At 37.6% G+C, this 12,014-nt stretch overlaps 2 protein-coding genes across 4 annotated transcripts in view; one reads left to right on the forward strand and one right to left on the reverse strand.

Moving 5' to 3' along the window:
* The window catches only part of LOC104957187 (nesprin-2-like), a 50,632-nt gene extending 46,330 nt beyond the window's left edge, over window positions 1-4,302 (forward strand). For all 3 annotated transcript variants that reach the window (XM_010784794.1, XM_010784796.1, XM_010784795.1), the window contains one exon: window positions 495-4,302. In XM_010784794.1, the coding sequence (XP_010783096.1) occupies window positions 495-708 (214 nt within the window). In that variant the 3' untranslated portion in view covers window positions 709-4,302. The remainder of the gene's footprint in view (window positions 1-494) is intronic.
* The window catches only part of LOC104957188 (estrogen receptor beta), a 46,950-nt gene continuing 36,203 nt past the window's right edge, over window positions 1,268-12,014 (reverse strand). The window contains exon 10 of the mRNA XM_010784797.1: window positions 1,268-1,306. Within this exon, the coding sequence (XP_010783099.1) occupies window positions 1,268-1,306 (39 nt within the window). The remainder of the gene's footprint in view (window positions 1,307-12,014) is intronic.

The following is a 12,014-nucleotide window of genomic DNA, read 5'->3' on the forward strand; positions in this document are numbered from 1 at the left end:
CCACCTTATCACCTGAATCTCCTCCTAGAGCACCATTGTGTTCTTTTTAACCAAATATCTCTCAGAGGGGAGGGGCTCCTTATTTTCCATCTAAAGTAACAGACTGTGGCCGTTTCTCAATGTCGAGTACACATGCTGCAGAGCAACTATTTCAAGTATACTACGTCATCGAGTGGCGCCGAAGGACTGTTTAAATGCAGGTTAAATGCCCAGCATTCTGCGCCACTCTATGACGTAGTATACTTGAAATAGTGGCTCTGCAGCATGTGTACTCGACATTGAGAAATGGCCAGAGAATCAGCACTTTTGAAACAGAGCTGAAACAGAGAGGATTATGGGTAATGCTACAATGATCTGTTTGGTGTTTGGAGCCAAACACTTCAGAGACATGTTTTGTATATATCTGAGACCTATAATATATTGATGAAAACCAGTATTATAGGGGACTTTTAAAGTAGACGTTATGACGCTGATAATCTCTAACGTCTGTGCAGCTCCAGGGAGCGGCGGGACTCCCCCCCCCAGCGGCCCTTCCTCCACCGGGTCCTGCGCGCGGCCTTCCCGCTCCACCTGCTCCTCCTGCTGCTGCTGGTCCTGACCTGCCTGGTGCCCGTCTCCGAGGACAACTACAGCTGCACGCTGACCAACAACTTCGCCCGCTCCTTCTACCCCATGCTGCACTACACCAACGGCCCCCCGCCCACATGAGCACTGCCACCACGCCCAAAACCTCCCCTAAGAAGACTGAAGGACTCAATGTGACGTGGAGACAGAAGTGTGTTCATAGTGTGAAGGTGCAATTTAAAGACATTCTACCTGTCACACAAAAAAAAGCACCGCCCTTTTTTAAATCTAAATCCGATTGGTGTATTTAAATATCTATTTATTGTTCGTGGTGTTCCACATTTATAAAAAAAGAAGCCATATCCTGGTTCGTTTTTAACGTTCTGCCATTTTTATATGTAGATTTAACGTCCCCACTTACCATATTCAACACACGAAGATAAGTAAGGTCTCTAGATTTATTTTAATATCTACGCTATATTTTCTGATTTTGTACTTGCATTGTAAGCCATGGGATCTATATTGAGGGGTAAAGGTCAGTGATTACCAAAGCGTACAGAAAGCGAGAATTACACTAAGCATTTTCTACCACTGCAGCTATTTTTACAGTTTTTCATAGAAGAAGGTTGTTGATGGCGCATTTTGTACAGAAGAGAAGAAGATTGATTAAGAGATATTTAAAAAGATCTGTAAGATATTTTTTCTAAATAATGCTGGCAGTGACTCCTGCATACATGCCTTTCTGTAGCCAACAGAGCCCCCACAGCTGGAACATATCGTACTTTTAATGGTGTTTGAGGACTACTGTGTATAAGCAAACTACTGAGAAAGAAAACGCAAAATTATTGTTTCTGCATATTTGAGTTTGAGTGTCTTCCTGTATTCTATTTCAATAATTTAGCATGGGACTGTAGTCTAAGCGCTGGTGTAATAAAACGACAGATATGTTCTTATGTTAACAACTTCATGGCCAGTGTTCGGGAGGTCATTTCTGTATATTTCAGCATGTATACAAAAAGTCGTCGAATTAAAGCGGCATTAGGTGATTTGGTACCTCTAGGGGGCAGAAAGAGCCCAAAATCACCGCTCATATAATAACGGATAATAAGGGGCTTTTAACAAATATAGTAACATTTTTTTTTTTTTTTAAACGGTTCAAATTCCAGTAGATTTAGTTATTGTGTCTATGTGCAGCATTACAACCAGACCTGCTAGCTAACAGATGCTACTTTGTACGATCATTTCCACATTCAATTGCAGTAATTGCATTCAATGAAATATTGCTTGATGAAGTTTCAAAGCGTGTTTTTTATATTTTGTTAATATTGATGCAACAATATTAGCTCCAGCTGTCACATCACTGCCATTTAGCTGAAGATCAAAGAACACAAAGCCCCCCCCCCCATGTTATGTTCAAATACCTAAATCACTTTATTCTAAATTATTTTATGTTGTTCAAAACGTACCCAACGCTGTCCAAGTTGGACCCGTAGAGTAAAGTCCTGCAGATGTCAAAAATCCAACAGGTTGAAACAAAGATTGTTTAAAAATATATATAATTTGTTATTAATATTGTGGCGATTTACCTGCTTTACACCACTCGTCATCATGAAGTGAGAGGACTGGTTTCAAATCTATTGATCCAGACTCTGAGTCGAACATGAATGCTTTGAGCATTGGATGTAGCTGTGTACGTCACAATCAAAGACCATTACATGTACGATGTTAATATTATTGATCCTAAATGTTTGAAACTCAAGTGTTTGGTCCTTATTTGTATATAATGTCACACTCAGCAGAACAGAAACAAACAACAAAACGTGTGTAAAGTTTGATTTATTTTGTGAACTCTTATTTATGGGATGTGATTTGATTGACAATAAACTGTGTTTGCCATGATTCGCAGCTGCTTATTTATTGTATTGTAGGTTTGCTACAGGCAGGAAGCAAGATCTCAGATTTGCATATGTGTGTGTTGTGAACAAGTGGAAATAGTTTCAGCATCAGAGATGGATGAGTGTGTGTTGTGTGCATGCATGTACGGGTTACAGACATCGGGAAAACACAGATATTGAACATGTTTCTGTATAATAGCAGTGGTAGGAATATTTGGCACTCAGGCTTCATTTACATTGGCAGAAAAATGGCACTGTTCATGACATGTCCAAATGAGTCATTTTGTGTTTCTTCAGTTTGTCTGGCCCGATTGAAACAAATCTAGTTTGAAGACTTAAAGCCAACCGTTCCTTGTTTCTAGTAAAGCCAAAAACAATTAAACTAACCAGTCCTGGACCGATGCTCCTAAGACTTTTCATCATGTGGTATCCTGTCTAAATTACAGCAATGAACGCTGATTATTCCATCCTGTTCCTGTAAATAAGACCACCAAGGCACATTCATTTCCCTTTGTTTAGGCAGAAGTTCTTTATCACAGTTGTAGCTGCAGCAGAATTGACTGGAAGTACGCTATACTCTAATTGCTTTAAATTGAATATATCTGTAAAAGTTTGCACATAGCCCGGCTTGCTATAAATAGTATCCGTTTCTTTCCTGTTTAACTTCTCATTGAGTAAACTGACCGGTGGTTACGTGACACATTGTAGGAATATTTCATATTATTTTCAAAGCATGACAATACAGAACATTTTATACACTACACTTAAAATGTACACAAAAACAATGCATCAGAGATCAGCTTTAGTTTAACAATGATGCATACTTAATAAGCTTTTTATCAGAACAATTCAATGTTTTCTGCACCTAGGCTATTGTTATATGATCACTTTGGTTTGTTTTTTGAAGAAGGCTCTGTGAATATAGCAGCTTATGTTCAAGAGTAATCCAAACTTTAAAATCTGACAGGTACTTTAAAGGTGTCATGAACTTTAGGGCTAAACATAATGGGTAAATACATTTTAGTTTTGTGTAACTGCATCACTCTTCATAGTTGAATGCACTTATTGTGAGTCGCTTTGGATTAAAGCGTCAACTCTTTATGTGTTAACTACGAACAGTGCCACACATTGTATTGTAAATCCAGCCTTTGAAGAAGAAAAGTTTTTGTTAACAGTCGTTTTGTTAAAAGGCCACAAACTGCTGAATCTTTACTCATCTAAAACGTGTAGTGTGTACAAAGAGAGTAGAAAACAGGCACCGATTAAAACACCAAAGAACTGTAAGTAGTGAAAGAGAAAAACACCACAGCCATTTTTTTTTTTTAAAGCTATGATTATAACAACCCTTATGGAGATGAATATTGACCACATGCATTCCTCTGTAAGTCACTGCAGATTGTGGATGGCTTGTTCTGGATGATACACCAAGGTGACAAAAGAGATACAAATACTGCATATCAAAAAAGAGCTCAAACTGACTGGCAGAGGTCCAGCGATGTTCTCATGAACATCTACTGTAGTGCACATTCACAAGAAATATTTACGCACACAAAATATACATTCGATCGAAAGCTTCTCTTTTTCCAAAGACTAATAACATCTCAAAAAAACGTTACCTCACAACAGCACTTTCTGTTAGTTGCTAATCCTTTTTTGTTTTCCCTTTTCTCGATCTTTGGGAGGTGAAAAGCCATTAAAAGGTTTGGTCTCAGTTAGTGTCTTTCCGTCCCGTTACCCCTGTAAGGCAGTTTCCATGACAACTCGATCAGGGATGATGTAATCTGTTGGTTCGATTGTCGGACCGCCGTCTCCTTCATCCAGCGACCACAGCTCCGGATGGATGTAGCTGTGAAGAACGTGTTTAAAGTTATTTACCACAAGTCCAAAAAAAGAGCACTTAATGAAGAAAAATCACAATACAGTGTGTTGAAAAATATGAAAAAAGTTATTATAACATGTCGTAAAAAGTCTTATTATAGTATGTTGAGAAATGTTATAAAGTCACATTACAGTATGTTGAGAAATGTAAAAAAAAAAGTCATATTATAGTATGCTAAGAAATGTTATAAAGTCATAATTTAGTATGTTGAAAAATGTGAAAAATAGTTATTATAGTATGTTGAAAATAAATAAAAAATTCATAGTACAGTAAGTCGAACATTTTGAAAAAAAAAGTATGTGAAAATGATCATGAAAAAAGGCATGAAATAGTACGTATAAAAAGTCATGGTATAATACAATGAAAATATCACGAAACATGTCATATCTGAAGTGAGTCAGGAAAAATGACTTTAAAGATGAATTATTTATCAAAAAGAATTACTGTTTATTTTCCTGCTGATACTAATTAGTCAAATCGTTGCAGCTCCATAGTCGTCCGACTCGTCACCAGTGGTGTAGTGGGCGTTGGACGCGGGGGTACGCCGTACCCCATTGCCAGTGTTATCAGTGGCAAGTGTGTGTTTGTTGTAATAATGACGAAAACATAATAGGCAGATTTCACAGTAATTATAATAAAAACTACTAAGCCACTTATTTAAAGCATGATTATTTTTTTTAACAGTCTAATAAANTTACATTAGCATCGCTAACACTCAGAGCTAACCTGTACTGGAGAGCATGTGTGTGAAGAATTAGGAAATAAAAAGGAATTCACCTTGTGGTATAACCGGCAAGAGAGAAAGCCTTTGAGCTCCATACTGTTTCAGAAATAATCCTTGATAATCCATGATATGGTGTTTCATCACGGCAGTATTTAGTTTAGACAGTAGCGGCCGGGTCCCGCATGAGCTCAGCCTTCTCCTTTTTTATTTTGTATCAATCTTTTATTTTATTAAAGCTTTATACCCAAAATCTGCACTTTTGAAACAGGAAGTGAAATAGAGGGATATGAGGCATGGCTAGAATGGGCGATCTGTTTGGTATTTTGAGCAACACACTTCATAGACATATTTTTTAGATATCTGAGACCTATTCTATTGCCTAAAAATAGCCACCACAAGTTGAAATAATTAGTTATATTTTTTGGTTTTGGTAAACTGACACCTTAAAGGGAAAACATTGTTGAATAGATTAATAATATTGATTACATGTAATCTAATAAGACTCACAGCATGTGACTGTGTTTTATTACACAGTTCCTCCAGTTTACATGATCTCCAAGCACTCATTATACACATTACGTTATTCTTCTCATTATTTTTCTCTGAGGAAGAACAGTTATTTGGGATGCAACCATATTTCATTTCAACTGATAGACTGTTTTAGTAAATGTAGCGAGAGCTGATGGCCATGTGATGACACAAAGACTGTTCACACCAAGACCCTTAATCTGCTGAAACGGATTTCTACAAATAAAAAATTAGACTTCATATCCTGCAGTCAAAGGGTGGATCTAATTAATACATTATATTGTAAAGTATAATCGTAGTTGTACAAAAGCAAATGGCAGAGCTTAACATCTTTAAAGCTCCAGTGTGAACTGACATACTGCTCATTCCACACATTTCGATCATTGTTATGTATGCCGCTCCTCCTTCCATTCCCACGGGGAAAAAAGATCATGACGGCATCAGCGGAGAATACAGAGTATGGCATTAGTCCAAGCAACTCTAAGAAATATAGGTAACTTCTACCCATTCATGTGAAGAGGATGTTTTAGCAAATTGATTTGTTGAAATGTATCTGCATTAACAGATAGAATACACATTCTTAATTTCTTTAAAGCTTAGTTTTTTATGGTTTTCCTTCCAACATATTGTATACAGTTTGCAGGTGTGAATGAGCCATCAAAGTTTACCATGAAATGAAAGCATAAACTGCTAATCCTCATCTTATATAATCCCCTGCACCTGTTCATCAGGAAATGGTCAGGTGTTGTTTACAAACCAGCGTAACAAGATCCCCAGTTATTGGTGAGGCACTTCAGAGACATTGACCTCCGCTTGCTTCCCGTAACACTGTGAAGGACTACAGTGGCCACGGCCTGTTTAGATGACACCCGCTGAACACAGCGACCTCTGACCTCAGTTGAGGTCCTAAACCCGCCTTCCTCATTACCTCATGCTGCCATAATGTAAAGCATGTTATTAATGGCCTGCAGTGGCAACGAGCTATGTGAGAACAAGGCTTCAAATAATACTTACGGTATATGCAATATATACTGCTTCATAATTATTATTATTATTATTATTATTATTACTTGCTGCTGTCCCTTAGCTAGACAATTCAATGTAACTTCTTTAATAAATCTGTAAATAACTGTGCAATGTATACTTCCACATGTAATACTACCACCTGTCTGCTATCTCATAACTGTAACTGGTACTGGATGTGTATTTCTTTCATTGTAAATTGTGTAAATCTACATTTATCTTTAATATATTTATGCAATATTTGGCTCTTTAATTACTTTAACAATGTACATTTCCCCTCTGTGGGACGAGTAAAGCTATTCTGATTCTGAAATCAACACCAAAATATGGACCCATCATCACAGATGATACCAAATACAGGAAAAATATTTTCTAACATTTATCCTTACGTTCACTGCCACTGTGCTAAGTGGAGCTGTAAGGGAAGCTGACATTTCCATTCAAAGCTATGGCCAGGTGCTAAGTCAGGTGCATCCGTAAGGCAAGCTGGTCCCTGGGACTTAAGAATAGTCACAGAGGAGAAAATAAGGAGAGGAGGGCTTCTATTTCAGACCGACTGTGACTTTTATAGAGGGTGACGGCATGTCCTGAGAGGGTGACTGAGAGATAAATAACATTGCACAGATGCTCATCTCAAACCAAGATAATGTAGAGAAAACCTCCTGCAAAAGTTATTTTCAAACGTATATAGTGCTATACTATGGAAATGAAAACATATACAATTAAAAACCAAAAACACATAGCTGATAATCGATGGAAAAAAATGAACTGAATATTGCAGATTTTTTTTAATGTAATGCTCTTTTTTGATTTGTATTTGTATTTTCTATTATTATTATTATTATTTTTTAATTATTATTTTTTTTTAATTCTTTATTGGGGCTAAAACACAGAGCATGTATTTATTTTACCTAGTGCATACTGATATAAGGCTGCACATTACGTGTGTATGTCCGATATAAAGAGGGGTATGTAATATATAATATGTTATACATGTTCCTCTTTCTTTGTTGTAATTTACCTATACTATTTGCAAAAGTATGAGTTTATATTCCGAACAAAGTGCATCTGTTCATGAAATAATAATATGTCAGACAATACATGTTGCAATAAAAGGTTTGTTATGGAGAGGATATGATAAAAAGGGAAAACCAAGTTGTAAAAGCTTAAAGCTGCACGGCATATTAGTTTTCTGCTTGAGGAAACAGAACCTTACAATGTTTGCGCGATAATGTGAGCAATAATTGCATACTTAGACATTTAACACAGTTGGGAAGATTAGCATTACAGTTCAATATGTATGATACCTCTCAGTAACACGTTTCATAATAACCTTTGTATTTGTTAATATAAAATTGATGATTAGTGCAGCTTTGAATATAGTGGTTAATAACTCTTGGAACATAGTCAGCATGAAGTACTTTGCTTTTCAAAATGCTATTGCTGATTGCACTGAAAAACTGAAACGTTTACTTTAATTAAATGTATTATGTCAACAGATTTCACATAACTGTATTAGGTTAGTTGAAAGCAATGATATTAGTTTGAACCAAATATTATTTGTTTAAACTTAAAGGGGACCTATAATGCAAAATGCACTTTTTGATGTCTTTTATACATGTGTCCCCGGTGTGTCAGGAGACTCACAAAGTATCAAAAAATAAAACCCGAGATGTGGGTACGGAGGAAAAAAAGAGAGGGTTTTATTTTTTGATACTTTGTGAGTCTCCTGACACACCGGGGACACATGTATAAAAGACATCAAAAAGTGCATTTTGCATTATAGGTCCCCTTTAAGNTGCGCAAAGCGGGACACCTGGTCACCCCACACACACACACACACACACACACACACACACACACACACACACACACACACACACANAACCAAATATTATTTGTTTAAACTTAAAGGGGACCTATAATGCAAAATGCACTTTTTGATGTCTTTTATACATGTGTCCCCGGTGTGTCAGGAGACTCACAAAGTATCAAAAAATAAAACCCTCTCTTTTTTTCCTCCGTACCCACATCTCTAAAAACGGGGGAACAACGGAGCTGAGCCAGATTTGTGTCCGATATGACGTAATATCTGAAATGTGGGCTGGCTTTACGCCCACGGTCCTATCAGAAACGTTGCTATCAGAAACAATGCCCGACTGTTTTGGACGTAATATGGTCTGTGTTTACATTAGCAAGTATCGCTAACACTCAGAGCTAACCTCTGGAGAGAGTGTGTGTAAAAAAAGCAGGAAATAAAGAAAGTAGAACTCACCTTGTGGTAAACCCGCGAGAGAGAAAAAGCATTTGAGCTCCATACTGTTTCAGAAATAATCCTTGATGTGGTTTGGAACATGATATGGCGTTCCATCACGGCAGTATCTGCCGGGACAATTCTCCCGCATGAGCAGGCATAAGCTCCGCCCCCTCCTTTTCTTTTTTTCATTTATTCTTTTTTTTTAAAGCTTTATACCCCGAATCAGCACTTTAGTAACACGGCTGAAACAGAGCGATATGTGTTGGGATATGAGGCATGGCTAGAATGGGTGATCTGTTTGGTATTTTGAGCAAAACACTTCATAGACATGTTTTTTATATATTTGTATATATCTGAGAACTATGCTATTGCCTAAAAATAACATGATAGGTGACCTTTAATATTATTGCTTTCAACTAACCAAATACAGGACATCTGTTGACACAATAGATTTAATTCAAGTTTAATTGTTTCAGTGCAGTTGGAAAAAAAAGGTTAGATGTGGTGTTCACCAATCCCACCAAAAATAAAAGGAATGTATTCAAAAGGGATATTTGTTTAGCATGATCACAGTTCACAGAGCAGCTCTCACAACATATTTAGGAATGCTTTGATTTGACAATGAGCAGTAAAGCCTGAGCTCAGTGTGAGTGACGGGGTTAATGGTGCGGGTTGAAAGGTTGACTTTAACAGTGAGTGAGCTCATGTGCATGACTCTCTTTCCCGGAACAGCAGAAGGTCTTCCCTCCTCTTAAGGCCCTGCACCATCACGTCACTGCACCTGGGAAGATGGCTTTGATCATGTGTCAGGGAAACAAATAATTTAAATGACATTTGAACCAGTCTGACCCACAGCCAGTTATTCAGCCATTAGCTTAAAATGATCAACCATCTTCCTTGGATCATTTTCCTTAGTCTGCTCTCTAAATAGGGATGATCAAATAACAACTTAATCTGGGAAAAATGAAAGGAAATCAGATATTAAAAACGTTGTGTGTCTGTGTTTGCATTGTTGAGTTAACCTTTATTAACTCTGCCCTAAAAGTAACAAACTCCTTAGAAATCTGAGCAGTATTCCAGAGAGATAAATCCTTTTGAAAAATAAAATTATGTTTGAACATGCATGTTGTTTAGTAAGTTTGGGCAGGTGCTGATACGATTGTGTAGAGAATATTGTTTTGACCCATCTGTAGCCACATTGGACATTCCCATCAGCCTCTGCTGTACACTGTGTTTAATGCTAATCAAACAGCAAGCTTACTCAAATGTAGGCTCACATGCCTACCACTTTGTGCTTCATAATTCTATCTGACATACATATGGCCATTAAGTCTAACTTGAGATAAGTATTATAACACACTCTTTTTCAGCTTCACTTGTTCTGGTATGACCAGTGGCATATGGTAGCTGATGTCTCATTGTTTAATTTGTTAAACACAATTTTGAAAAAACGTTTTATTTAGTGATATAGCAATTACAGGACAAGTGCAGACAAATACAGTGTCACGAATACACACAAGAGAGTAAAGAGTATTCACAACTATGTCAGTTTATTAACATATTCATATTCCCTATGTCACATGTAATTGTCATTATAGCTCATTTCAGCCAAAAAAGAGTTCCATAATCTCCCTTTGAAGTCAAACTCACTAATAACCATTAGCTACTGCATCAACCTCAGACAAAACACGATTGTAATGAATGTTTTCACATTGTGAAACACACACCCTTGTTCCCCCACTCTGTCATAGATCGTCACGTTGCTGCATGTGATTACCGTGGAAAGAAAACACAGCATAAATTAAAATGTAATGCCCCCAACACCAGTGATCTAGGAACAGATGATGCAGAGGGTTTATTTAAATGTTATCACTGCTCGAACATGTTAATGGAGTGGTCCAGTCTATGGGACTTGGCTTGGGAACCGAAGGGGGCCCTTGAGCAACGCTCCAAACCCCCAACTGTTCCCTGGCACCGGACAAACTGGCAGCCTGTATGCTCTGACATCTCTTTAGAAAAATGCATGTGATATGCATCTATTTGTGTATTTGTGTTCAGACATGTGTATAGGTCCTGTCCTGTGCATGTGTGTGTATTATTGTGTTTAATAACTGAGTGAACTACTGAATTGGGATAAATAAAGGGTATTCTTCTTAATGCTTTTGGGAGATTATGTTATTAACTGCATGCCCTTTATCTTATAGTGTTGTCTCTATCTTCATTTGCTGTAACAATGTAACTTCCCCCTTACGTGGGACAAATTAAGGAATTCTGATTTGTGCATATAACGGTACGTCCACACGGCAGCATCGCGTTGAAGCTTGCCGGTGGGCGTGTCTGGGGCGCGACCAACAACCAATCACATTAATCTCCCGCCCCGGACACACAAGCACGCGGTTTGATTGGCTAGCGCTTGTACTGGTATATGATTTGATTGGCTCCGTCGACGCTTGAAAAGTTGAACTTTTCTCAACTTTTGAAGCGAGCTGTCACTACCCGATCCGTCCCCATACCCGATCTGTACTGCGCATGTGCGAGATGGTCCGCCATATTGGAGAACTCCGGACGGCAACCCAAGTAGGACACTTGACACAGTGGCTTTTGGTAAAGCTGAAAAAGAAAACTCGAGAGAGAGATGAGTTATTGTTATTACAACGTGACTTCTCTATTATTTAACAACTCTTTTTATTGGGTTCTTTCATTTGGGGTTAAGTACATGGTCAGAATAAATGAGACATGGATTTAACTTCTGTTGGACAGCCATATGCCATACATTTTTGCATACATTCACAGTAAATATTTATTCAGTATGATAGCTGTCTAACAGAAGTTAAATTCATTTCTCACTTATTCTAACAATCTACTTAACCCCAAATAAAAGAACCCCATAAAAAGAGTTGTTAAATAATAGTGAAGTCACGCTGTAATAACAATAACTCATCCCTCTCTCGTTTTCTTTTTCAGCTTTGCCAAAAGCCACTGTTTCAAATGTCCTACTTGGGTTGCCGTCCGGAGTTGTCCAATATGGCGGACCATCTCGCTCATATCGTTTTCTGATGTTAGTGTTACAATATTCTAATATCTGTTGGTCATTTAAACATTCCCTAATAATAGTATTGCAGCGTCAATAAGTGAGGGTTACAG

The sequence above is a fragment of the Notothenia coriiceps genome, unplaced genomic scaffold (genome assembly GCF_000735185.1).
Source record: "Notothenia coriiceps isolate Sejong01 unplaced genomic scaffold, NC01 NC01_scaffold00026442, whole genome shotgun sequence".
Taxonomy (NCBI): domain Eukaryota; kingdom Metazoa; phylum Chordata; class Actinopteri; order Perciformes; family Nototheniidae; genus Notothenia; species Notothenia coriiceps.